The 27,156-nt window shown below is 41.7% G+C and overlaps 1 protein-coding gene across 1 annotated transcript in view; it reads left to right on the top strand.

Moving 5' to 3' along the window:
• The first annotated feature begins 2,232 nt into the window (after positions 1-2,232).
• Positions 2,233-27,156, top strand: part of LOC141000663 (uncharacterized) — a 47,962-nt gene continuing 23,038 nt past the window's right edge. The window contains exons 1-5 of the mRNA XM_073471434.1: positions 2,233-2,249; positions 3,302-3,509; positions 3,781-3,873; positions 13,111-13,201; positions 13,300-13,404. Coding sequence (XP_073327535.1) covers positions 2,240-2,249; positions 3,302-3,509; positions 3,781-3,873; positions 13,111-13,201; positions 13,300-13,404 — 507 coding nt within the window. The 5' untranslated portion in view covers positions 2,233-2,239. The remainder of the gene's footprint in view (positions 2,250-3,301; positions 3,510-3,780; positions 3,874-13,110; positions 13,202-13,299; positions 13,405-27,156) is intronic.

Below are 27,156 nucleotides of genomic sequence, written 5' to 3'. Positions count from 1 at the left end.
GGAAATTTGTGGGTCACAGCAGCCAAAGGACAGTTCAATATAACAATAAACAATATAATAAAAAGGTAAGAAGAGCTAGAGCAGAAATGTAAGCACTCATAGTTTACAGGCTCATTAGTTGCATTTTTAAACATCATATACTAGGCTATAAGAGCCTGTGCTGTATTGTTTTCATTGAAACAGCTGTACCTAATACTGTATGCCTCTGCCTAACTCTCTGTCAGATTGTGAGCAAAATAAGGAGCTATAAATGTTATATTGCGTCTCTCATTTCTATTATCAGGCTTCGGAGTTACCGATTGTGGGCCCCAAAGAAGGCTACAAAATGACGGTAGAGTCAATACATTCAAAGGTACAAGTAAAGTTGGCTACACGCCGTCTGGACAATATAACCGACATGCGCAACGAGTCGCGAAGAGGTTTTGCCCTCATGTTTGGTAACTCTAAAGAACTCTAATGCGTTACTTTCCTCAGTAGATAACACAGTAACGTAACAAGTTACTTTTTAATAGCAGTAATCTTGTAACGAAACGAGTTACCTTTTAAAGTAACGTTATCCAACACTGTTCACTGATCACTCAGTTTGGTTTTGTGCCCCAGTTTAAAAAACACAGTAAAGATCTGCCTCGCATCCTGGTTGTTATTTTTAATCCATCGATGAGGACAAACGATCACCAGTAGGACCAGCATATTATAATTATATTATATATTATTAGCATAACAACATAGTAACTTCGCCCTTCGGCAAACTGATCAGCAGGGGTTCCCAACATGTCACACAAACAGACCATGGAGTGACATTCCCACATTGCAGCACAAGGCTGCGGCATTTGGTCTGAATGTACCCTTAATGCTTTCGCTGTTTTGTTCTGTTCAAATATAGTGAATGGGCTTCCACTGTTGTCCTGCAATTTGTATTGTCGACATTGCCTAACACTCATATCACATAATTATCAGTAAAGGGGCAGGCAAGTTCTAATTCAGGCAATTTTTTTTTGTGTGATCCAGTGATTCTGGCCTTTGTTTGCCTAGTTCTGTCTGATCTTCAGTATCACCTACGCAGAATGTCACCCTACCTTTGAGATAAAGAGCGCCGCAACACTGTTGACCTGGTAGGTGTCATCATGGCCTCTAGGGTAACAGACTATTATGTCAATGGAGAATTTCCAACAATGGAGTGGACCTCCTCCAGGGCTGCGCTACTACTCCGATGGCTGTCCACATCTGGGAAAATGACAGGAAATTGAAATGGGGACAACCTTTATTGTGTTGAAACATTTTTATATATAAATATGAATTAGTGGTGTTAGTGTATCAATCACTGGCACAGTCTTGAGAAAAGGTGCAATTCCATGTATGAGTAAAACAGATACTTAACTTTTAGCCCAGACAGCCTAGAAAAATGAATTAGAGCTATAATATTGGTCGAATTTACTTGTGCAGCAGCAGCAGGCCCATTCAGGCAACACTGAACCAAATAATTGGGATGAGCATTAATAGCAGCAGAGTAACTCACTATTGACCAGTCAACGATTAATTAAGTTGCAATACAGTACACAAAGCTAAGGGGCTGAAACTTGTACAGACAATAGGCTACATGTTCTTAATGTGAGAAAAACTCAAATACAGGTGGCAATGGCTAAAACTGTATCAAGCTGTAGGCCTATGTAATATTTTAACCATAAAACTGCACTGCCGACTCACCTAATGTTCTTTGAACACCTGGGTAGGTTTTGGAGACCTTAAATTAAGAAAATTTAGTGAATAGAAATGATCAATAGAAAAATTGTCAAGGGCAATGCGCATCAAGCACAATCACTCTTTTCACATTCAAACTTAAGGAGCGCTTGTTCTGTTTGTGAATGGGCTTTGTGAAAATACATGTAACTTGTCGCCCCTTTCAGTCAGAGGAGTTATTCAACAAGTGATTTTACAAATGCGACAAAATCAAATACAGCTATAACCTACGATGCAAAACAACACGGGACATTAAAACGGGAAACAACAAAGCAAGAAGTACTATAGTTTTCTTTTATTAGCTAAACATGTGTATGGTTGTTCTCATAAAGCCCACACGTCAGCGAATTAATCGAAATATAATTTAACTGTTACCTGCTCCACCCTTTCTCGCTTTACAAGGTAGTTTTCGTAATATCGACACTTCTTGGAGTACTTGAAGGCACCAGTCTGTCGGCGGTTGCAACGGTGCGCGTCTAAAGCCGTCCGCAAGCCAAGCGACATGCATACAAGTAGGTGACCAGTTAAATGTAGCGTAACATATTTTAATTTTAGACCTCTTACAGGAGGTCATTGACACTGGCGACCCTGTTGTTTGACATACGCACGACAACGAGTTGCACCTGAAATAGCTGAAATTTCAGTTGCGTTAATCACTCGTATTATCAAATTAATCTTACATTAACGTCGGTTTAACTTACAGACTAAACAAGCACCATAACTGGTAATTGTGGCCGTCCAGTAGTTTGAGTTAATAGTTCTAATTAATTCGGTAACTATCAAGAAGACAGCTTTGACGTTTAGCTCAAACCTGTAACAGTCGTTCGCTAGCTAGCTAACTTTAAATGCGAACCAGTTAGCTAGCTAGCTAATGTAACGTAACGCTGCGGAAGCTATGAAGAAGAAGTCAAAGTATTTGAAGAAGAAAATGAGTGTCAACGAAGTGTGGGTTTAACTATCAGGAGTTAAAGGGAGCAGTCTGACAGTTAATGTGTCACAATGAGGAATGTGGAAGATATGACGTTAAAGGATAAAATTAAGTTACATTAGAAAGATCTCTCCATTAAAGCAACATTATGTAAATTTTTTTAATTTTTTTTAAAATAACAGCCTCAAAGTCAGTTGATGGTACAGTGTTTTGTAATAGGATGAATAGTGTCTCTGTCACAGCTACTTCGCCCCCCCCATCACTTGTTTCTGCACTCATGTAGCATCAGTAAGAGGGTATTATCACAGTACATACATGTTTACTTTAACATACAAGTTTTCAACACATAACATTGTTATAATGTAATGAGTTTTGTTTGTAGTTAGCACCTACATTTTATCTGATGAATTTTTGCAGACCTGGGATTTGTATTTGCGTACCGTGGGGTACTTTCACAAAATACCAATTTCTATATGTTGGATATAGTCAATATGAATCAATTAAAAATCAAGATGGTGCAGGGATGAGGAAATGCAGGTCAATCCCAGTGAAAAGTAACTTTGCATTACCTTCATAGACACACTTTTGTCAAAATCCCTGACTAACATCTTTATATTTAATCTATGATTACAACAGGTGACTTTCATGCTGGTGGGAAGAATAGCCCTATGAAAGAGCTGAACACAACACTCTCTGGCTCTGAGAGGGACAGTAATGTACACCATGGCCCTGCAGGGACTTATGTATGGGCAGGCCCCCCTTCTCATGTCAGTCTGCCTGGAGTAATTCCCGATCCTTACCAGAATACTATCCAGCAAGGAATGGTGGACTCTCTCAACTTAAGGTATAGTATTCAGTCATTCGCTAAACAATTTTGAAATTTTCATACCTAGATCACTTGTAAGCTACGACAACCCTTTCTCTATTCTTGTTTCTCTGTCAGCCATTATCAACATGATTTGCAGGCCATATATTTTTTATCTTATTTGGAATAAGCTGTTTTACAAATCTCCTGACCTCATATAAAAAAATACTCAAGAAAATACACATACTGTATCTATTATTTCACATGCTTTACACAAACTTAAGCAGTCGATCAAAATTTTGGATTTCAGGTTCCCCTGTTCATGTCAGTCCACTCAGTGTCAACTAACCTATCCAGACTACCACCTGGAGCCCCAGTCGAGTCAGTATCACATCCTCACTGGGTAAGTCTATTTCACTTTACAGTGTAACATTTTGTTCCACTGTAGCATGTTGGAGTCATTTAACTAAATATTTACCTAAAGTGTAAAGCCCCAATAAACATGTTTTTAAACAAATGCTGAGATCTTCATGCCAGTCAGCAACAATTGAACAGCAGCTTCAGTATTTTTTACTTCTCAGGGCTCTACGCTGATTTTTTTTTTTCCAGCATGTGCTCCTTAATGAAAACATTTAAAAGATCACAAAGAAATTTAGTAGCACAGTGAAAAATGTTCAAGTAAGACCGAGTTTATTCAGAAAAGATTTATTCATACGTTTTTATATTGCATGTGTGTGTTGTGACAACCAGGATTTCGACACTGGATTGCACCACCTGTACACACCCCAGAAACACCCATTTTCACAGCCTACTGTTTTTTTTTTGTTTTTTAAACTTTGGGGACTGTGGGATTTAGGGTGTTGTGTGGTGTGTCTGAAGTGTGAATTTAAATATATTTGATATTGCACTAAGATTTTGTGTTTGCATTGTTCTTGTTGGGTTGAGTGGTCATTCAATGTGTCAGGTGTACATTTTTTGGTGTGCATCCTTGTGAGGTTTGACAAACAAAACAAGACTTGACTGACTGATCTTATATGCCAGCAGAGAAACCTGGCTGGCACCCCTAACAAAATAAGAGAAACTCAAATAATACAAAGAGAGACCACAAAGTCAAACTGTCACCTAAAAAGTAGGCCTGGGCCAAAAAAATCGATTTTTATATTAATCGCGATTTTTTTCTGGCGATTTTTAAATATCGATTCTCATACGAGAATCAATATTTATTTATTTATTTATTTATTTTCTTTTCTTTTCTTTTCTTTTTTTTTTTTGGACGACCAATCTTTATTGTACAACCATGTTTTCTGTGCCATTACACTCGACATCAAGTCAAACCGGCCTGTTGAGTTCGTTTCTTCACACTGGTCTGTCTCTTTATTTTCGTCATCTGCATTCCGCTTCCGGAAATACAAGCACATGGGTCACCATAGTAACCTGAATGCGAGCAAATGCACACAACAAAATGGCAGAGTGCAGCGAGCCGAGTACCTCCACAGAGCCACCTGAACTCTTTCCCCCACCGCCCCACTTCAAATCCAACACATGGAGTCTATTTGGTTTTTATAAAAAGCAGGGAACAGGAGAGCTCGACATGAAGAAAGCCGTATGTAAACTTTGTCGCGATCAAGTCGCTTACTGCGGTAACATCACGAACATGACAGCACACATCGCTCGCCACCACCCTGAGAAAAAAAACGATCTGGGGAAAGCTAAACAGCGGCCCTTGGCAGTGCAGCAGACAATAGATTCAACTCTCCACAAACTCCCAGCTGGATCAGACAAGGCGTCGAGGGTAACTACAGCAATTGCGCATTTCAGCAATAGACTATAATTGTTCATTTTGGGCAAGCACTTTTCTTTCAACACTCACTCAGTGAGTAGGAACTGAATGTTTTTATGTATGTTTTGTTGACTCAATTGGAACTTGTATTTATTTAAAGGCCCATATTTGTGCTCTGAAGATTTCAGTAACTATTTCAGTTACTTTTTGACTTATTTTTTTATTTAATTTATTTTCTAAAGACCAGCTAAATGTAGCAGTTTAGTTTATTGTAAGATGTTGGCGGATGAGAATGTTTTTTGGGAGGGCAGGTGCACAGTTGTCAAAATAAATCTCACAAACTGATGTGATGTGTGTATTGTTTTTTGTAAATATGACTTATGATGTATTATCAAGTGTTTGGTTCAACCTGTTCTTGTTTAAGGAAAGAAAATCACAATAATTGGAATATAAAATGGCAATACTTGGTAAAATCGAATCGCAATACTTGTTTAATCAGAATCGCAATTTAAATCAAATCGGGACCCAAAAATCATTAGAGAATCGAATCGGCACAAAGGCATATTGGCCCAGCCCTAATAAAAAGTGGCACCCCAGGTGGGACTTAAATGAAATACAATATCATTGAATGACAAGTAAATAAATAAATAAATAAATAAACCCACACCAGTTGTTAAGATAAAACTTTTATTTCTGGAATAAAGGAACAAAGGAAAACAAAATGGCTGCTAACTCAGAGTCCTTGTGTGAAATGTATGGATGATCAGTGGAGTCTCCACCAACAAAACCAGTGCCTGCCCAGGAGTTATCTCCCACAACATACTCTCTGTTGGACATGGACCTGACTATGTTCTCTGAGCTTGCTAGTCCCTTAACTCCTCAAAATGCTGTTAACACAGACCACAGCAATGAAAATGGAGGACCCCAGCCTGATATTTCTGCCTTGAAGGAAAATGCTTCTGGCTCTGGGATTCAACAGCAGCTTCAGAAAATTGTTGAGGACAAACATGACTACGGGCAGGAGCTAAAGGAAAACATGAAACAAATGACAAAAGAAATCACAACTCGTACTGAACAAGTAACCAGCACACTGATCGAACTATTTCGTGAGAGGCAAAAAGAAATTGTCAAACATATGGATAAGCAGCTTGAATATCTGCGAACACAATTCATGCATCCCTTGGTTGGAGGTTAAAACACCATCATACTGACCTACTTAAGGATCTTTACTCTGTTCTTATCCCAATGTCTGATGCTGCAGACCTGCCAACACGTACACATTTTTCGTACTAGGCACGCATTTTGACCCTTAAGTACGCTTGTACGAATTGCTGCTCTCCAGGTACGCATTTTGTTGCATCTCACAGTTCGCCAGTTTCAGTTTCTATGCAAGTTGAATCTATGAAGTTGATTCTGCCGCTGAGCCACAACAATCTGTGTGTAAGTGGAGTGAAAAGCTCTTGGCCAATCAGAGCGCTACATTTTAACACCCTTGCCCACCTGCCCCTCCTAGCCAAATGCTTTGCACGTTCAATTCAATTCAGTGCCTAGAGCAAGCCAGGGTGGCCGGATAACCGATCCCTCTTCGCCCGCTTGCTGTCACTGCTAATCGCCTGCATCCCTATAGTTCTCAGCCAATGCACACAGCATTGAAAAGGTAAAATTAAGACGTTGAGTTTACCCGACGGTGTTGTTAACCACTCGTCAAAGTTACTGTGTGTGTGTGTTGCAAATAGTAGTGTAGCGCCAGTTAAAATTAATGAAGCTTTTACTGGTGGTGGTCTGAAGTATTTTATTCCTCGAAGCAATTCTTTATGACCAACAACAACAACAACGTAAGAGCTAAAATAAAAACAAATAAAAAGCCATTAGTCCATACATCTATAATTAGCTTGTGGCATTTAGCTTTACTTCACATAAAATGAACTTAAATTTCAACACAAACATACATGTACCATAAGCCTTTACCTTGTTGCCACTTTCAACCGGGCTAATAAATAGTAGTTTTTTTCCTTTATCCGTGAATTTCCTTATATCCATGTGATGCTTGTTTACCTTCCTCAATCAATTTACAGTCATTTGCTCCCTTTCCGTTTACTCATAAAATTTCTTCAAGGTTGGCAGGTCTGATGCTGTAAGTCAGCTGCAAGAGGATCTTTCCCACTGCGAAAAAAAACACAATGCATACACCGTCAGAGGAGAGAACGACAACTAAAGTCCCCACCACCTTTGGCCATGCAAGTGTTCAAACCCACACTGCGGCTTTACAGGGAGAAAAGCCCCTACTCCGATATGGGCCGATATGCTTTTGTGCCCCTACTACACCCCAGACTACAATCCACTAAGGGTGTCATGATTTCGATTTTACACTTTATTGCTGTCGCTACTACTGCTACTCCTTTCGCTTCTCCTTCCTCTCCCATTCATTCACTGTCCGCACTTACGCACGCTCCCTCATTCTCGCTCGCCCACTCACACCTTACGCACCTTGTGTTCAACTGTTCGGAAATAGTTTGTTAAGACACTTAATTGTTCAGAGAAGACTATGGACATGGCTGTCTTTTTTTTGTTTGTTTCGTTGTGAACTTGAATGTCATCTTCTGTGAAGAAGACTGCAGTTACAAAAGAGAAACTAGATGGCATGTTATTTTGTTTAAGTTTCCAATTGACTGAAGATATAAGTTATTGTTACATTATGTTGTTATTAAATGTTTTAAATTTGACTATGTAGTGTGGTACATTGCTAACAAAGGTCAGATATTATATTGCATGAAAGTCTAGTCTAAAAATGGCGTAGCAACCTGTGCTTTAAAAAAAATAAACTCGCGGGGAGGGAGGCTGTTTTCTGGGGGGAAAAGTTCACTGACTCTCGGTCGGGAGGGCTGACTGTCGCATTGATTTTTTTCACCGCGACAAACAGTTGGTGAGTTAAAGTTTTTTGACGGGGACAGGCGCTGTTTTTTGGGCAGAAATGTGACGAAGAGTCGGTCGGACAGAGGCTTTTCCTCATATAAGTTGCCAAAGAGACGACCAGTTACTACGTTACAGTTGTTTGGTCATGTGACGTTGCTTTGTGGGACATTTCTCTATATTTTGTTGAGTGATGGACCTGTTTAGTTATCAGACAGTGAACACCAAAATCATTGTTTTGCAAATACTGCAGGGAAAAGAAGCTGAAAAAAATTGTTTTGTGTTGCCTGAAATGAAAAAAATGAAATCAAACACTGTAAAAACACTGTAAATCAAAATTTTGTTTGTGCTGCCTATTTAAGTGTGAAGTGTTAAGCATCGATAAATACATATTTTTTGTGCTCCCATATATATATATATATATGTATATATGTATATACATATATATATATATATATATATATATATATATACATATATATATATATATATATATATATATATATATATATATATATATATGTATATGTATATATCTTTGTGCTCCCAGATATTTTACTTTAGGAGCACATGTGCCCGTTGCGAAAAATGTCAGCGTAGAGCCCTGCCATAACCGACCCCCCCAAGTGTACTGTTAGCGCTGCAATGGGAGTCATGCACCAGCTTCCTGTCCCCAGTGGCACTTTAACAGAGCTTCTTCTCCTAGACCAGGGGTATTCAACTAAAATTCAAATAGGTCCAGTTAGAGAAAATTTCCTCAAGCAAAGGTCCGGAACATCATAATGTCTAACTTGCATTATGATTTAGTGTGATATATATTGAAGTAGCCTAGTAGTTGTATCAACGTCTGCATGTAATCAACAACTGACTGTCAAATCAAATAAAGAAAGAACAATTCAAAAACATTTCGACAATATTTATTGTCACTTAACATTTAATTATACAGATATATAATGCTGTAGATATGTATTATTTTCTTCTCTCTTTAAGGAAAAGGGCTGCATTTAAAAATAAAATAGTGAAAATAAATAAAATAGCTTTTTAAAAATTGTGCATCTTAAAATAAAGCACTTCATTTTTGAAAAATAAAATAAAGTGTAGCAGCAGCTTGAGTTTCCCTTTTTCTTTGTTAATGTTTCACATTTTAACAGTCTCAACCAATTTTACAACAGATAGATCTCAACACATCTTAACAATTGAACACTTACACTTACAGTTTATCTTTCTTTCCCTCTTATATCCCACTCCCCCACTTTCTGTTGTTCAGTGAGAGAATTGAGCTCTTGCTTGTCCTGCCAGGATTTTAAATCTGGGCTGGAATGGTGTCAGGGCCATTCTCATACACATGTGCAGGTGCGCCTGGAACGATATTTAGTTTTAAATCTGTCCATTCTGGGTTGAAAGCTCTGTTTTCGCTGTCCACTTTTCAATTCTTAGAGAGCGCCATGTGTGGTTATTTTTCTCTGTTGTCTCCGGCTCACTCGTCTCTCTGTCTTCTCTCCCTGTATCGCTCACTCGTCTTTCCGTCTGTCACTTGCTTCTCACCTCTTTCATCTGCTTGTATTCAGAGTCGCAATGTTTATCGCCTGGAATGCACAGATTTGATTGGCTGAGTAGCATCACGTGGGATGTCTTAACTCGCATGCAATTGGTCAGTGGATTTCCTCATCCGCTAAACCAGTACCGTAAAGTATAAAAAAGCTGCACCGGTCAAAATAGAAGGGCCCCGTCAAAATTTAAAATACTTAAATAATTTATTGATATAGGTCCAGGTCCGTATAGGACGGCGTCTGGGTCCGGACTCGGACCACGGTCCGCTTGTTAGTGACCTATGTCCTAGACTCTCACATCAGCAAACTACCAAAACTTCCCATGTTCAGAAGGTCACGCTACACCTGGTTCCCTCACTTACTCAACCTGGGAGCAACCTCCTCTGTAAACTCCTCTTCATTTGAAGGCCAGCTTCCCTGCCAGTTGATGGTACCACAGAACATTGGTCCATGGAAGGGAACCGCCATCCTTGACACTGGTTGATCTTACACTCTGATAAATGAAAATGTGTGGACAGGAGTGAAAGGACAGCAGGATGTGCTGAAGCCTTGGACAAGGGGACCCTTCTACCTAGCAGATGGAGAAGGAAGACAACCTTTAGGTTGGAGTGAAATTAACCTCACATTAGAGTGACATTACCTTATGTCATCTTGCCTGCCTGTTTTTCCCTGCAGTGATGGGACTTGATTTCACCTTCTTTTCCGGCCTGCAGTTTGATGTCTCTGAGAACCGTTACTGGTTTAAGTCCAACAAGAAGCACCAGTATCACTTCCTGAGAGAATCTGCGGCAAGGCAAAAATGATGGGCTTCCACCACAGCTTGCCTCCTTCTCTGCTGTAGCTCCTGTGGACCTGGTTCCTCTGCTGCCCTGCCATGACCTCCTACAGGCTGTCACCAACACCACTCACCTGGATGATTTTGGGAAAAATCAGTTGTTATGTCAACTACAGGAACACTCAGATGTCTGCACAGCAACACTGGGATGCACTGGTGTTCTCATGCACAAAATTTTCCTCACCAATGAAGTGCCACCAAACAGAAGCCCTATCGTGTGTCACCTGCCGAGCTTCAGATAATCAAAGAGCATGTGGAAAAAAATTTGGAAGGACATCATAGAGCCACCTACCTCTCCGTACGCTGCTCCAGTTGTCTGAGTGCCTAAAAAAAAAAAAATACTGACAAAAACAGAACAGAACAAAGACAAAAACAGAACTATGTCAAAGGGAGAAGAGACGGGAATTTTTCAGACAAGGATCGTGTCTGGATTCGTACTCAAAAGCTGATAAATCAAAAAACTTTTCAAACTTGCACCACGGTGGAAAGGTCCATATCATGTCACCAGGAAAGTTGGTCCACTAAACTTTGAGGTGGTCCTGGAAGACACTTCATGGTGCATTCAGTTGCACAAATTAAACTTTGTAAGGATATGTGTGTCGGTAGGGACGTCATTGCATGTTCACATGCATCTCATAAAAAATGTAAATTGCAGGCAGGGCATAAAGGTCTAAGTCTAACAAATGCATAGCCTACATTGGTGAAAAAATGTTTTAATTGAAAATTGAATCATATTGTGCACTTCAAAGTGAAAGTCAAATCAAATCGTGGATTTGGAGAATCGTGACCCCCCTCGTAAATTGGACTTTTTTCAAGTCATACACTGTGGTATTTTTTAGCCCAACAAAGCCTTTGGCCTCGTTTTCTCTCCTGAGAAGTGGTTTGGAAACTGCTACTTGTCCTCAGATGAATGGAGAGGTGAGGGCTCTTTGCAGAGCCAAAAAAGCTGCCTTACGGTCAGGCGACAAGGAAGCATACATCACCAACAGAGCAAGACTGAAAGCTGGCATCAAGGAGGCAAAGAGGAGACATCAGCAGAGACTGGATAGGTGGCAGGCGATTCAAAATGACACAGGCTACAAAAGCAGGAGTGTATCATGTGTGAGGCCACACTGCCTGATGAGCTGCACACATGTTATGCTCGCTTTGATCTGCTCAACAAAGACTCAGCTGTGAAGTCTACTCCTCCTCCAGAGGACTGGCCACTGTGAGTAACCACAGCGGATGTGAGAAAAATCCTGCTGAGAGTGAATATGAATAAGGCTGCTGGTCCAGATAATTTACCTGGCTGTGTACTAACAACATGTGTTAGCTGATATTATTACTGACATTTTTAACATCTCGCTTTCCTCGTTCCCATACCTAAAAGTCTACTGTGTCTAGTCTTAATGACTACTGCCCTGTGGCTCTCACCCCCATCATGATGAAGTGCTTCAAGAAACTGGTTCTCCAAAGACAACATCCTTGCCAGCCTGGACCCTCACCACTATGCATTCAGAACCAACAGATCCACAGAGGATGCCATATCTACTGTCCTTCACTCAGTCTTCACACACCTGGAGAATAACAGGCTAGACACACTGGATGCATGTGTAGTGGTGCTACATGGCGTTATCTCTCGCTTTTCATTTCGGTGTCCATGTTAGAAGGTTAGACCTGGATGCACTGAATCATGCCTCTCGCGCGTGTCAAGCGAGGCTGCTATGTCGATTCATCTAGAGATTCAAAATCTCGTCTATTTCTACTGCTACACGTGTGCAGTTCTCAGCAAAAATACACCTGGAAACAACCCGTAGACAGTCATATCAACATCATACCAGTGTTCCACTACAGTTTTAGTGTCTGTATCTGTAGAATATGTCACAGACATGAAAAGAATAAACACAACAGGTGAAGGGCAGTGTTTTTCCTGTGCACACATTTTTCTTTCTCTCCCTCACTCCCTCTCTTTTTCCCTCCCTCTTTCTCGCTCTTTCAATGGTGGTAGAGGAAAATCATATCAATATATTTATTGCAGAATGAGCAGCAGCATCTCAGCAATGCAGCTGCCACGCACTACACAAACAGCCAATGTCGACCAAGCATGATAGTTAGTTACTAAAACGATGCATGTTGCTTGCTACTACAGAAGAGAAATTAAAAGTCTCTGTTTACACAACGTTTACATAGTGTTATCTTTGCTGCGTTCTTCACAGCTGAGCTGATGTGCTGGCTCATCCTGATTTGGTTTGACTCTGCACTTCAGCCAAGCGGCAGGGAATTTCTTTACCATGACGACAGTGCTAGCTGTTTGAAGGTCTTTAATAAATAGCATGTTAATGTTGAGAAGTCATCAAAGAAGAGATTGTAAAAACTCCTACTCTCTGCAGTATTGTTAAAGAATCGCCACTAACAAAGCTCTGCTAATTTGTTGAATATTTCAATATGTATTATGTTAAATGGGCAGCAACAGTGTCAGATATAATGATATGTTCTGACCGATGGCTTGTTGTACAGACCCACTGAACATGGGAGGAAAATTATGTGTTTGGAATGGTCAAGTGACTTTAGGCAATCTTTTCTCAGCCCTGTGCCTGGTCCACCAGACAGCAGCCATCACAGCTTAGTTTCTGCTCCTTGGTTTACTAATGAACCCATTCTCTGCAGCATAATGCCAGTGAGTATTCAGAATCATTTATCCGTTGTCATGGATTGATGAATTTATACATTTCTCATTTGTTTTAATGTGTGTGAGGGTGTTTTGTTCTTTTTCAGGGGGATTTACATGTTCCTGTAGCCGGCATCTGTGTACCACAGGCCATGCACCCTCAGCAGTTTCATGAGGGGCTGAGTGAACTTACATCCCACCTTACACAGCCTGTAAGTTCTACTGTAAGCACAGGGGATAACAGATGTTTCAGTGCAGGCAGTTTAACATGAAAAAGAATAGCTCTCATTAAGTTTAGTTCTATTCTGTTTTATTTCTATTCTGTATTTATTTCTATGGAAAAAAATAATTTATGACAGTCTCCTAGTATGTTAACTTGAGAGAATGTGTGGGAAATGTGTTTCCTAATTTGACCAAACAAACTAAAAAGGAAGTACTGTTTACCTAGCCTTGGTATGTATGCATTTTGGTATGTAACGCATTTATGCGTTCAAGTATAAAAAAGAATAAGCCTATGTGTTTGAGTAGAGATGAAACGGTTTACACTTGTTTGAACTTGTTTGCATAGTTGTTACATTAGTATTATCACTCACTCACTCACTCACTCACGCCATACCTTTGCTGAAATGTCTTTAAGCATATGTTTGATTAAAATGGAACTATTATAGTTTAATAAACAATAAAAGCGTATTTCAGCATAATATATTATACTACTGGCAGTGGCGGCTGGTGGAATTTTCTCCAGGGGGGGCTATAACTCCAAAATAGACATATACAGTACCAAAAAGCAAGCAAACATGTACTAAGGTATTGAATTGAATTTATTTTCGAACGTGTGTGAAATGAAAAGAATCGATCGATCAATAGACAGATAGATAGATAGAGATAGAGAGATATATATAGATAGAGATATATAGAGATATATATAGATATATATATATATATATAGAGAGATATAGAGATATATATATAGATATATATATATATATATATATATATATATATATATATATATATATATATCTGTATCTCTCTATCTATCCATCTATATATATACACACACATATATACACACATAAATACAACTCTCTAGTGTTCTACTTTTTGTACATAAATTTTGCCCTTCTATCCTTGAGAGAGGCAAATTTCTCAATGACTCTGTGGTTAAAGTCAGGGATGGTTTTGACAAGTTTCTTCTCCATAGAGAGCATGGCCAATGCATTGAGACGATCCTGTGACATTGTGTTCCTGAGGAAGGTCTTGATTCTCTTCAGGGTTGAGAAGCACCTCTCAGATTCAGCTGTGGTCATAGGAGTTGTGATGATGATCTTCAGCAGAGCCACAGTCTCTGAGAAGGTGTCCTGAAGATTGTTCCCCATGAAAAGATGGTAAAGAGCCACAGCACCACTGCAGCTCTTGAACTCATCATTGCTGTAGATGAGAGTCAGTTCAGTTTTCAGCTTGTTCTTGTTCAGCAGTGGGTAAGCCTCCATGGTGGTGTTCAGTGCTGCTTCAGGGAACTGGCTGCGGTACTGCTGGAATCTGTCTGCCTGCAGCAGTGTAGCACTGATCAGATGCTTTGTGAAGGCAAATCTGTGTTCAGCATGGCCCAAGATGGTGTCACAAACCTAAAAAAAATGAATGCATCCATTTAATACAATATGGAGATGACTATAAGTCAGCTTTCTAATATATGATTTAATATATAAAAACAATTTATTTTATGAATATATGTGTTCATTTAATAGCAACAATGCAAATTAACATTGCACCTCTATAAAAGTAGACTATTATATAGGGCCTATTCTAAGGTGTGTTCCCCACTTCCTCACAATATAGCACTACTATGATTAAAAACACTGTAAAAGACCTACACCACACATTTAGCTTCTATCTCACCTCTGTAGCTACCCTCTGAAGATCACCTGGGCCCAGTATGCGGCGTTTCTTGGCCAGCTGAGATACACTGCCACTGGGTTCTCCACAGAGAGTAGGGAGGGAATCTCTGAACAGAACCAGAAGAGAAAAGTTCATCTTTAGTTGCCAGGTAAAATAACAAGAAATGTAAAAGCATAATAGAGATTAACACAATATCAGTAATATTAAACAGCACAAGATACACATTAATTTACCTGATCTTTTGTATGTTGTCTGTGAACTGCTGCATGATCCCCTGAACAAAGACTGAGTCGATGGTCCGCTTCTGGAGCTGGCTGTAGAGAATGTCCACATGAGGCATGATGAGATGAAACAGTTTCAGGAAGAAGCTGAAGTGATCATCCTCCAGCAGCCTCACAAACCCTCCAGCTTCTCTCACAGTGGTAGGATCAAACTCTCCTGAGTCCCTGATGGTTTCAAAACACTGGAGCAGGTCTTCTTTGTGCTCAAAAACAGTGTTCACAGCTCGGCTATGAAAGTTCCACCTCACTGTGCTTGCTCTTGGGAGTCTGTGGGCCACCACTCTATCGAGTACGCTGGTTCTCTTAGGAGATCTTGAAAAAAAGCCAGAGAATCCAGCCAGGTCTGAGAAGAAATTACTCACTTTTGGGATATGGGAAGTCACCTGCTGCATGATAAGGTTAAGTTGGTGAGCATAGCAGTGGACGTAGTGTGCATTCACATAGACGTCTTGGACCTTCTTCTGCACACCACCTGTGGCTCCTCTCATGACACTTGCACCATCGTATGCTTGGGAAATGAGCTTGCTCTTCTGGTCATCAGGGAGAATGGAGCTCAACCTATCCAGAAGTGCTGTGGCGATGGAATCAGCTGTGGCCCTTTGGAGAGGTATGAACTCAAAAAACCTCTCTTGGACATCATGGGCCTTGTCAATGTAGCGGGTCACAAGCACCAGCTGACACTGAGTGGAAATGTCCATTGTTTCATCAGCCTGGATGGAGACAAAGTCTGCACTCCTGATTTCTCCAACGATGCACTCTCTCAAAACTGACAGCATGCAGTCAAGGAGTTCATTCTGTACAGTCTTAGATGTCCCCTTAAACACAGTGGCAGTCTGCAGGTGCTCATGTAGAACTGTATCCAGTGATGCTACAAAATCCACCAATCCTCTAAAAACACCAGGATTTTCTGAGCCTTCACTTTCATCATGGCCACGCAGGGCAAGTTCAAATGCACCACAGAACTTGACACAGTCTATTATTTTAGATAGGATGTGCCTGTTTTTGTCAACCTCCTCATTATGCTTACGGATCCCTATCCTGTAGCCTTCATCAAGCTGAGATGAAATGTTTATTTTGCCAAACATGGCTAGTCGCAGTGCATTTTCCATGTGGATCCCAGTTTGTTCATGCTTCTTTGCCTTTTCTGAAAAGTGCTTTAAATCAGTCATGCCTGTCTTAATCCATGCTGGGTCAGATCCTGACGTTTGAAAAAGGAGGCAGGGAAAGCAGAATAAAGCATTAGCCTCGCCACATGCAGCTAGCCAAGCCTTGTTGCTAAACCAGGTCCTGGAAAAAGACCGGGTGTATTGTCTCCCTCTATCCTTGGACTGCTGATTGATTTTGATGTTCGGCTGATCAGGTCCGCGCTCTTTCACGTCGTGCTTCTCCTGATATGTTCTCCTCTCAAAAGGTGTTGTCTGAAGTGACTTCACTGAATTATCTAGTCTCTCTTTCTCCATTTTGCTCTCTGTCCGATCGTCTCCAACTCCCGCAGCTCGACCTGTCAATCAGCCGCACTTTATGACGGACGGCTGTGACGTCGGCCCCGTGGCGGGAGGGCGTTGGTATGTAAATCCAGCTGCATTCAGCTCTGGGCGCAGGTGAGGTGCGCCCCAACATGGTCCTATCTCTTGCATTGAAGAGGAGCTACTGCGCATGTACAACTTTTAACGAGAGTCTATGGGCAAAGATTTTTGCGCCCCGGGGCGGAAACACGTCACCGATCAGACAGCGCAGATGAACGAAACAACTTTACTCATCATATTAACTATATATTTATCTTTCTCATAAAAAAAAATATAAGCTTCATGTATTTTGAAATATTTTTATTTTATTATTTAATTTTTATTAAAAAAAATTATGTCTTTTCAAGGTAATGTGGGGAGTGGTGAGTGGTGGGGCGGCGCCCTAGCGCCCTCTATCGGCCAGCCGCCACTGACTACTGGACTGTAATTAAGAAAGCAGTACAGTTTTTTCTGTTGCTAACATGCATTGATCAAAACTGAAGTCACATTATCAAAACGCTTCACACAGTCAGACAAACAGAAGTTTACAGATGCAGCGCCCTCGAATTTCCCGTTCTTCCATGGCAGGGCCCTGGCCGATTCGTGGCGGGTCCCTGCCGCGCCTTGGAATGCCATGTTAGGAAACCAGTTAGAATGGTTTATCTATCCACCAGGAGGAGCCATGGCTGTAGCAAGCTATGAGGTGACCGATGTCCAGGACCTGTGTAATTATTTCCTAAAAAATAGGCCCGCAGAGAGCAGCCAGTGTGTCTGTTTAATGTACACACACCATACATGCTTCAAAACTACTATTACTCCTTCTTTCTGCTGTAATGTAGCCAAATACTCACGCTCATTGCTGTAGTCCGATGAAGAGAAAAGCAGAGACCAAATTATGCACACGAAAAAAGACAAACTACTTATGTGATGTTTCAACCATAGAGGGTCTCTAGGTAAAAGTGAAGACATGAAGTCAAATGAGTCATTTGATATAGGACAATTTCAGAAAGATTACAGACTGATGTGGCCACATCTCTAATCTTAATGTCTTCATGTGATTGGACAGAGCTAGATGTGAGGGGGCACACCTGATCTGTGGTAGTCAGAGGTAGGAAGTGGGTCTTTGCTATATCTATACTGGATTCATCAAAGTTTAAGGACACTGCAACATGTTGATACTCTGTATTTACTTTTTGGCATAAAAGACATGGTTTATTATGCACATACACAATTTGCTAATTTATTTTCCCAATCATAATAAAATATGGGAGACCACAAGAGTGTAATAATAATTAATATTTTGTTCACACTTGAGAGATACAAACTGTGAATATTGTTTCGTGTATATGTGCCATTTTATCTAATCAAGAGATGAGGATTTGTCATTTCATCACATTTAAATACAGATGTCTGTTTACCTCTTTACCCGGTCTGGGGAGGCATAACCTGGGAGTGTCGCACAGACCTCCATGTCATAGCCAGCGGCACCTTGGCTGCTGTTAGGTACCGGGACTACATCTTCAGAGCGATTGTCAGACCTTACACTGGTGCAGTGGTCCCTGGGTTCTTCCTGGTGCAGGACAATGTCCAGCCTCATATGGCCAGATTGTGTAAGCACCTCCTGGATGACGAAGGCATTGATGCCATTGACTGGCCCTCTCGTTCCCCTGACCAAAATCCAATTAATCACCTATGGGACATTATGTATCGGTGTATCTGACGACAGCAAGTATGGTCACAGTATGTCCAGGAGCTCACTGATACCCTGATCCAGGTCTGGGAGGAGATCCCCCAGGACACCATCCGCAGAGTCATCAGGAGTTTGCACAGACATTGTCGGGAGTGCATAGAGGCACGCGGGGGCCATACACGCTACTGAGTCACATATGAGTTGCCATGATAAAACAAGCTAGCTGGATCAGCCTGTGCTTTCAATTTTTTACATAGATTTTAAGTGTGATTTTGAATCCAGTCTTCAGTGGGTTGATGATTTTGGTTTCCATTGACCGCTGCTATGTCATTTTGTTCTCAACAAATTATACAATGTCAGTAAAAATGTTCATCTTGAATAATTAATTCATCAAGATCTGATGTGTGTAATTTTTTTGAGCAGTTGTAGTTCGATACAATGTTCGATAGTTTCACATGTATGCATTACTTGCAAACTAATGGAAAGCCTATCAGAATACGCCCCGGCTCATAAACAGCATATTATATTCCTTGATAATGATGGAACTATGAGTTACACGCAAACAGCCAATCATTTAACAGACAAATCCATGTGTGCTCTCCCCCTCACTCATTTAAACAGCGTATCAAATCCCTAGGTGCTATGAGTGACACACAGTCAGTCATTTACAGTGCATCCGGAAAAATTCACAGCGCTTCACTTTTTCCACATTTTGTTATGTTACTGCCTTATTCCAAAATGGATTAAATTCATTTTTTTCCACAAAATTCTACACACAATACCCCATAATGACAACATGAAAGAAGTTTGCTTGAAATTCTTGCAACTTTATTAAAAATATACCATGTACATAAGTATTCACAGCCTTTGCTCAATACTTTGTTGAAGCACCTTTGGCACCAATTACAGCCTCAAGTCTTTTTGAGTATGATGCTACAAGCTTGGCACACCTATCTTTGGGCAGTTTCTCCAATTCTTCTCTGCAGAACCTCTCAAGCTCCATCAGGTTGGATGGGGAGAGTCGGTGCACAGCCATTTTCAGATCTCTCCAGAGATGTTCAATCAGGTTCAAGTCTGGGCTCTGGCTGGGCCACTCAAGGACATTCACAGAGTTGTCCTGTAGCCACTTCTTTGTTATCTTGGCTGTGTGCTTTGGGTCGTTGTCCTGTTGGAAGATGAACCTTCGCCCCAGTCTGAGGTCCAGAGCGCTCTGGAGCAGGTTTTCATCAAGGATGTCTCTGTACATTGCTGCAGTCATCTTTCCCTCGATCCTGACTAGTCTCCCAGTTCCTGCCGCTGAAAAACATCCCCACAGCATGATGCTGCCACCACCATGCTTCACTATAGGGATGGTATTGGCCAGGTGATGAGCAGTGCCTGGTTTCCTCCAGACATGACGCTTGGCATTCAGGCCAAAAAGTTCAAGCTTCGTTTCATCAGACCAGAGAATTTTGTTTCTCATGGTCTGAGAGTCCTTCAGGTGCCTTTTGGCAAACTCCAGGTGGGCTGTCATGTGCCTTTTACTGAGGAGCGGCTTCCGTCTGGCCACTCTGCCGTACAGGCCTGATTTGTGGAGTGCTGCAGAGATGGTTGTCCTTCTGGAAGGTTCTCCTCTCTCCACAGAGAGATGCTGGAGCTCTGTCAGAGTGACCACTGGGTTCTTGGTCACCTCTCTTACTAAGGCCCTTCTCCCCAGATTACTCAAGTTTGGCCAGGCGGCCAGCTCTAGGAAGAGTCCTGGTGCTTCCAAACTTCTTCCATTTACGGATGATGGAGGCCACTGTGCTCATTGGGACCTTCAATGCTGCAGAAATTTTTCTGTACCCTTCTGTGCCTCGATACAATCCTGTCTCGGAGGTCTACAGACAATTCCTTGGACTTCATGGCTTGGTTTGTGCTCTGACATGCACTGTCAACTGTGGGACCTTATATACACAGGTGTGTGCCTCACTAAATCATGTCCAATCAACTGAATTTACCACAGGTGGACTCCAATCAAGTTGTAGAAACATCTCAAGGATGATCAGTGGAAACAGGATGCACCTGAGCTCAATCTCGTTCTTTATTCTTAATAAAGTTGCAAAAATTTCAAGCAACCTTCTTTCATGTTGTCATTATGGGGTATTGTGTGTAGAATTTTGTGGAAAAAAATGAATTTAATCCATTTTGGAATAAGGCTGTAACATAACAAAATGTGGAAAAAGTGAAGCGCTGTGAATACTTTCCGGATGCACTGTAGGAGGTGTGCAGTTCTGTTGCACCATCGCCATATGACTGACAACAACAGAAGAGTGTGGAGTGAGGCGTTATTATGGATCCCACCACAGTGCAGACCAGCTCGACTCCCCCTGTAAACTGTTAGGTCACACAGTGGCTGTGGTAATGTCTGCTTCTCTTGCGGTCTGATACAGTGACCTATGAGCCACAGCCGTTTTGGCAAACGCAAAGACCCCTTTGGCCTCTGTCCCGGTCCTCTGCTGCTCCTCTTGGTGTCAGTCATCCTCCGGAAACCACCACCTGGCCTCTTTGCTCTACCCACGAGCCCTTATTGATATTGTGTATACATCAAAATACATGCCATGCACACAAATTAATCCTCCTGCATGCTCTGCCCCTGCACCACCCCTCGCCAAAACTAAACAGAGTTCATACGAGAAAACATCTCCAAATTCGTTGGCAGACTTTTTTAACTCTGTGTGGGTGTGTCCTTACAGAGTCGTTAAGGACACGTGTGAGCTCCGATTTTCAAAGTTGTTAGGTCCACTTGTGGGTCAGTGACCCAGCCGGCCTTCATGTAGGTTGCTAAGGCTAGGTGAGCCCAGATGTGAATGGTGGTTAAGCTGTCTGGGGAGGGAACTCAGTACTGCATTGTAGGTCCTCCTGTGTTGTGCCAATTCGTTTATGGAGAGGTTGTTTTGACTCCCCAATGTACAAATCTGTGCATTCCTAGCTGTATTGAACAGCATAAACTACATTACTCTGTTTATGCCTGGGTGTTTTGTCCTTAGGATGGATTTAAAGTAAACCGGGATATGTTGTTTATTAAAGATCCTCCTAAGTTTCTCAGATGTTCCTGCGACATAGGGAATGACAATGTTACATTTTCTCGTCTCCTCCTCTTTGTCTGCTCTGGATCTTTTAGCAGTTTTGATAAAGGTCCAGTTTGGGTAGCCACAGGTTTATGTGCTCCCCTGATGTGCTTCTGTTCCTTCTCCTTCCCCTCTGACTTAGTGGCCATGGTCTCAGCCCAATGGTTTAGGGTTCTGATGACCTCCAGCTTGTGCTCCAGTGGGTGATGAGAATTGAACAGCAAGTACTGATCTGTGTGTGGCTTTTGTCTTCTTAAATGTGTACTGCACAGTCCAAGAAGGGCAGACTGTCTCCTCTGACATATTCCCATGTGAACTTGATGTTATTGTCCACAGCATTTATATGTTCTGTGAAGGCTTCCACTTCCCTTGCTCTAATTTTGACCAAGGTGTTATCCACATACCTGAACCAGTGGCTAGGAGCAGTTCCTGGTAAGGTAATCAAGGCTCTGCTCTCAACTTCTTAAATGTAGAGGTTGGCCACCAGTGAGCCCATGGCACAGCCGTGATTCTGTCTGTGGAAACCTTCACTGTACTGGAAGTAGGTGGTCATCAGACAGAGGTCAAGTAAGGCACAAATGTGGTCTGGAGGGAAGTTGGTTCTGCTGGAGAAAGTGCTGTCCTGTAGCAGGCGTTTCTTCACCATCTTAACAGCTTCTTGAGTGGGAGTGCATTTAAATAGTGATGTGACATCATATGAAACCATTGTTTTGTCTGGGTCCAATGTTATTTCTCTCACCTTGTTGGCGAAATCCTGTGAGTTTTTGATGTGTTAACGACCAAAGGAGCTATCATACTGGCTAAGTGCTTGAATTTGTTATAAGTAACTGAGTTAATGCTGCTGATGATGGGTCTGAGTGGTGCTCCTTCCTTGTGTATCTTGGGGAGTCCATAGATACATGGGATGGCTTTCCTGGGGTACAGTCTGTAATATAATGGCCTGTCAATGACTTTGTCGTTTTCCAGTTTTTGCAGATATTCTATAACCTTCGTTTTGTAACTACTGGTAGGCTCTCGCCTCAGGGTCTCATAGGTGTTAGTATCACTAAGGAGATCAGTGACTTTGGTGTGGTAGTCTGCTGTGTTTAGCACTACAGTGCATCTCCATTTGTCTGCCGGCAAGATGGTGATATTCCGGTCTCTTTTGAGTGATTCAAGGGCCTTCCTTTCCTCAGTAGTGAGGTTGGAGGGAGGTGCTTTTGCATTAGCAAATACCTTCAACCGTAGCTGTTCTGCCTCTGTGTCTGCCAGCTTGCTGTTTCTGATGGCTGACTCTGTTGCTGTGATGAAATCTACTACCGGCATCTGTTCTGGAGCTACTGCAAAGTTCAGTCCTTTGGCAAGGACATCCTTCTCTGGTTGGGTGCGCTCTCTGTTGGACACGTTTTTCACCCACTTGTATGTCCGGATGTGCTGTGTTGTTGATGTCCTTATTTCTCCAGGTGAGAGCTTCTGTTCTATGCGAGTTGCTTGCCGTGCCTGTAAAGTTTGGAATTTTCGTGTCTGCCGTTCTTTACCCTTAGTGTGTTGTGATGCTTGTGCCTTCTCAACAAACTTGGAGACATTTTCCAGGACATTGCTTGGTAGTAGTGATATTAGTTCCTCAAATGTCTGGTCAGTCTTAGTAGTGACTGCATCGATGGTGAAATTAATCTGTCGCACTCTTTCATTGAGTAGCTGGTTTTGAGCCCTCTGAAGGATCCTTGTGGCCCTGTGTCCTTTCACGCTGGAATCCAGGCGTAAGTTCTTAGGAATTATCCTGTGTTGCCTGCCTCTCAAGTTGAATCGGGGGTGGTTCCTGTAATCAGCCAGCTTCCTGGATGTTCCTTCATACTCCCATACCAGATGAAGGGCCATAAATGAATGGTACAACACAGGAGGGCCAACTCCTCAGGTCAAGACTCTGCTGTCCACTTACATCTGAAGGAGAAAAATCATTCCTTTGAGGACAACAATGTAAACATCTTGTCCAGAGAAGACAGATGGTTTGAAAGAGGAGTAATGGAATCCATCTATGTCAAACTCGAACGACCGTCTTTGAACAAGAGGAGGCAACCAACTCCCCTCCAGTTAGTTAGAACTGAAGAAGTCTCTTGGATGAGATGTGAAACGTCTTCAAGAAACTGAAACAAGTCCAGTTGCCTATGATACAGCACTTAGGTCTTCTTTGAACTTAAAATTTGATGACTTTTCCTTGAATGACCCAAACATTGGAAAAGTGAAACATTGACTTTGTTTATATTTACAGGAAAGTTGTACACCACCAGCATATTATTGGCTTGGCTTTTGATTGGTTATAAAATCATTTACACACCACAAAAATAACGGTTGTTTTCCTCTTCATAGTGCACAATGACTGCATTTAATCAGTGGACAGCTGTCATAATTTCTTTCTCTACTAAGGTAGAGGTTGATTATTATTATTCATATTGCTAAAGTAGCGCATAGGTGTAAACATTAACACTTGTGTAGACTGTGTGTGTGTGTGTGTCTATATGTTCATCACTTTCATGTTACATTTTTAGGTTTGACAAAGTACGAATTAAATGTTTCAATGTACTGTACTCTCCTATGAAAAGACAGAGGGAGAGAGAGAGGGTGAGAGAGAGAGAGAGAGAGAAGACTAATTAACTAATTTGCTTAAACCAAAGAAGATTAAGAGACAATCTTTAAATCTTTACTGATGTACATTGTATAATTTGTTGAGAAAAAATGACATAAGAACGGTCAATGGAAACCAAAATCATCATAAAACACAGGCTCATCCAACTTACAAAAACCTCAGGAAAAATAACAAAATTCTCGTTAGATTTTCCAAAAGTTCAAGATGACATTTTCAAATGTCTTGTTTTGTCCTGTTTACACTCCACAACCCAAGGACAGTGAGTTTTATATCATACAAAACAGAAAGCTGCAAATTCCCACTTAAGAGAAACTTAAAGAAAGAAAAGTGGTACTTTTGCTTGAAAATTGACTTCAGCAGTTAATTGATAATGAAAATAGATGCCAGCGGGGTCATGTGATGCTGCAACCCTGAGCAATCGACCGTTGCTGAGCTCCCGCTACTACTGAGCTATATCTGATTATTTACATAATATCAAAGTTACAACCGTACAAAAGTTTGCCTAACAACATCCCGGCGACATGCCTAACCCTAAAGCTGCTAAATCTGTGACGAACAAGCCTCTTGAAGAGCAAGAAGCAAAAAAGAACATGCCAGCTAGCAAGGAAGCTAACGTTATACCGCAAAAGACACCTGCCGTTGACGCTGAGGCCCTCGCCATGGGCATATCTCAGAACGTTATTGAGAAAATATCCACTATGATGGGGGACAAATTTAAAGAGCTCTCAACCACACTGAACAGTATCACAACACGGCTGGAGTCTAACACACAGCGCATCACGGAAGCTGAGAGCTGTGTATCAGCAGCGGAGGATAACGTGACGGCCATGAAGTCCAGGCTGACTGACTTGGAGACCAAAGTGCGGGTCCTGACGGAGAGGAGCATTGATATGGAGGGATGTAGCCGTAGAGACAATATTATAATTTACAACCTAAAAGAAACTGCAGAGGGCCGACAGCCTGTTAAGTTTTTTGAGAGCTGGTTACCCACTCTGCTAGACCTGGAGACCAAGCGGGGCATCATTAAAGTTGACCGTGCTCATAGGACTCTCGGTCCGCCAAAACCTGACCAGCCCCGCGAAGTGGTTATCAAGCTGCACAACTCGAGGGACAAGCTGAGGATTCTCGCTGCGGCCAAGGAGAAAGGACCGCTGACACACGAGGGGCAGACAATTTTCATCCGACAGGATTTAGCAGCCAGGGTCAAAGAAATGCGACGTGCGTTTAATGGTGTGTGTGAACGGCTCATCCAAATGGACATGGCGGTTCTCCATGTGCTTCAAAACTACTCGTTTTGCTCACCTGAGCATGCGCTTGCTTTCCTGGATGGACTGAGCTGAATTGGAGGTGATGTGACATTACAAAGACACGTACACTCTGTTGATTGCAGATAGCGTTTATTTTTGGATAGTTTATGCAAAGTTATGTACTGTAGATAAATACTCTGTGGGTGGAGGAGATGTTTAAATATTGTCTTCATGTCGTTTCAACACGCCACTGCGGTTGACTGTTTGGCTAAAGACATGCTGGTGGTTAAAATATAACCCAGTTTAGTTCAGATGGTTGTAATAGTTTTTAGCTTGTGGTAAGTGGGGGAGTGGAGAGGATTCTAATTTTCTTTCTATCAGTGACGTTTTTGCTCGGTTCAACGTGCCCCGCTACTTTTTCAACGGGCCACGCTGGTGGTCCGTACCGGGAGATGGGGTGGGGAGGGGTGTTCTGGGGTTATTTTTATTTGGAGTCCATCATTTGGGGACAGATGTTTTGCTGTTCATGATGATCTGTCAGTTGGTTTTATTCATGCCATCATATATTTGAAGCCATCCATGTTGTATCTCAGTGTTACCTATTTACCTATCTGCCTGTGATGAACACACTGAGTCTCCCTACTGTGCCACAAAGCTTTCCCTTTTAGATCACAAACTTCCTTTTATCCTGTCATGAGTGATCTCAAAATAGTGTCCCTTAATGTTAAGGGATTTAATAATGCAATAAAAAGGCAAAAGATCCTTGCTTTTTTTGAAAAAAGAGAAAACACAAATAGCTTTATTATCTGAAACCCACTTAAATGACTTGGAGCATTTGAAGTTGAGAAGGAGCTGGGTGGGCCAGGTGTTCTATTCATCTTATAACACAAAAAGCAGAGGAGTAGCCATATTAATTCACCGTAGTCTCCCATTTACCTTAGAGACAACCATCAGGGACAACGATGGCCGTTATATCCTTGTCTCAGGCTATATTTATGGGGAACAGATCCTTATAGGTTGTGTATATGGCCCTAATTCACATGAAGCTGCCTTTTCCCCTAACCTTCTATCGGATGTCTCATCAGTATCCACCCCATATGTTGTTTTAGGGGGCGACTTTAACTGTGTGTTTGACCCAAGTGTGGACCAGTCCCCACCTAAGTCTAGCCCAACCCCTCGAAAGAGTCTCAGGCTGAAAGAGTTCTGCCGTGACTTAGAGCTGTTTGACACTTGGAGAATAACCAACCCCAAGGGAAGAGACTACACCTTCTTCTCCCAACCTCATCAGACATTTTCAAGAATTGATTTCTTCCTGTCATCCAGAATGGTTCTGGATAGAGTCAGGGAGTGTGTAATTGGCATATGCTCTCTCTCTGACCACTCTCATGTAAGTTGGAGCATCCGCCCTCCATACTCTGATCCCTCCTCTCACCACTGGAGGATGAACCCTTCTCTATTGAGTAGTCCCCCGTTCATTGACTATATTACTGAACAATGGAATGTCTTTATGGCTGCTAATAAGACCTCAGGCGTTAGCCCATCATTGCTATGGGAAACAGCTAAAGCTTATCTTAGGGGGAGTATTATATCGTACACCACAGCTCAGAAAATGGCTGCTATTAAAGAACAA

Source organism: Pagrus major, chromosome 8, assembly GCF_040436345.1.
Source record: "Pagrus major chromosome 8, Pma_NU_1.0".
In the NCBI taxonomy this organism is placed as follows: Eukaryota; Metazoa; Chordata; class Actinopteri; order Spariformes; family Sparidae; genus Pagrus; species Pagrus major.
This window is presented reverse-complemented; position numbering and strand designations above follow the sequence as displayed.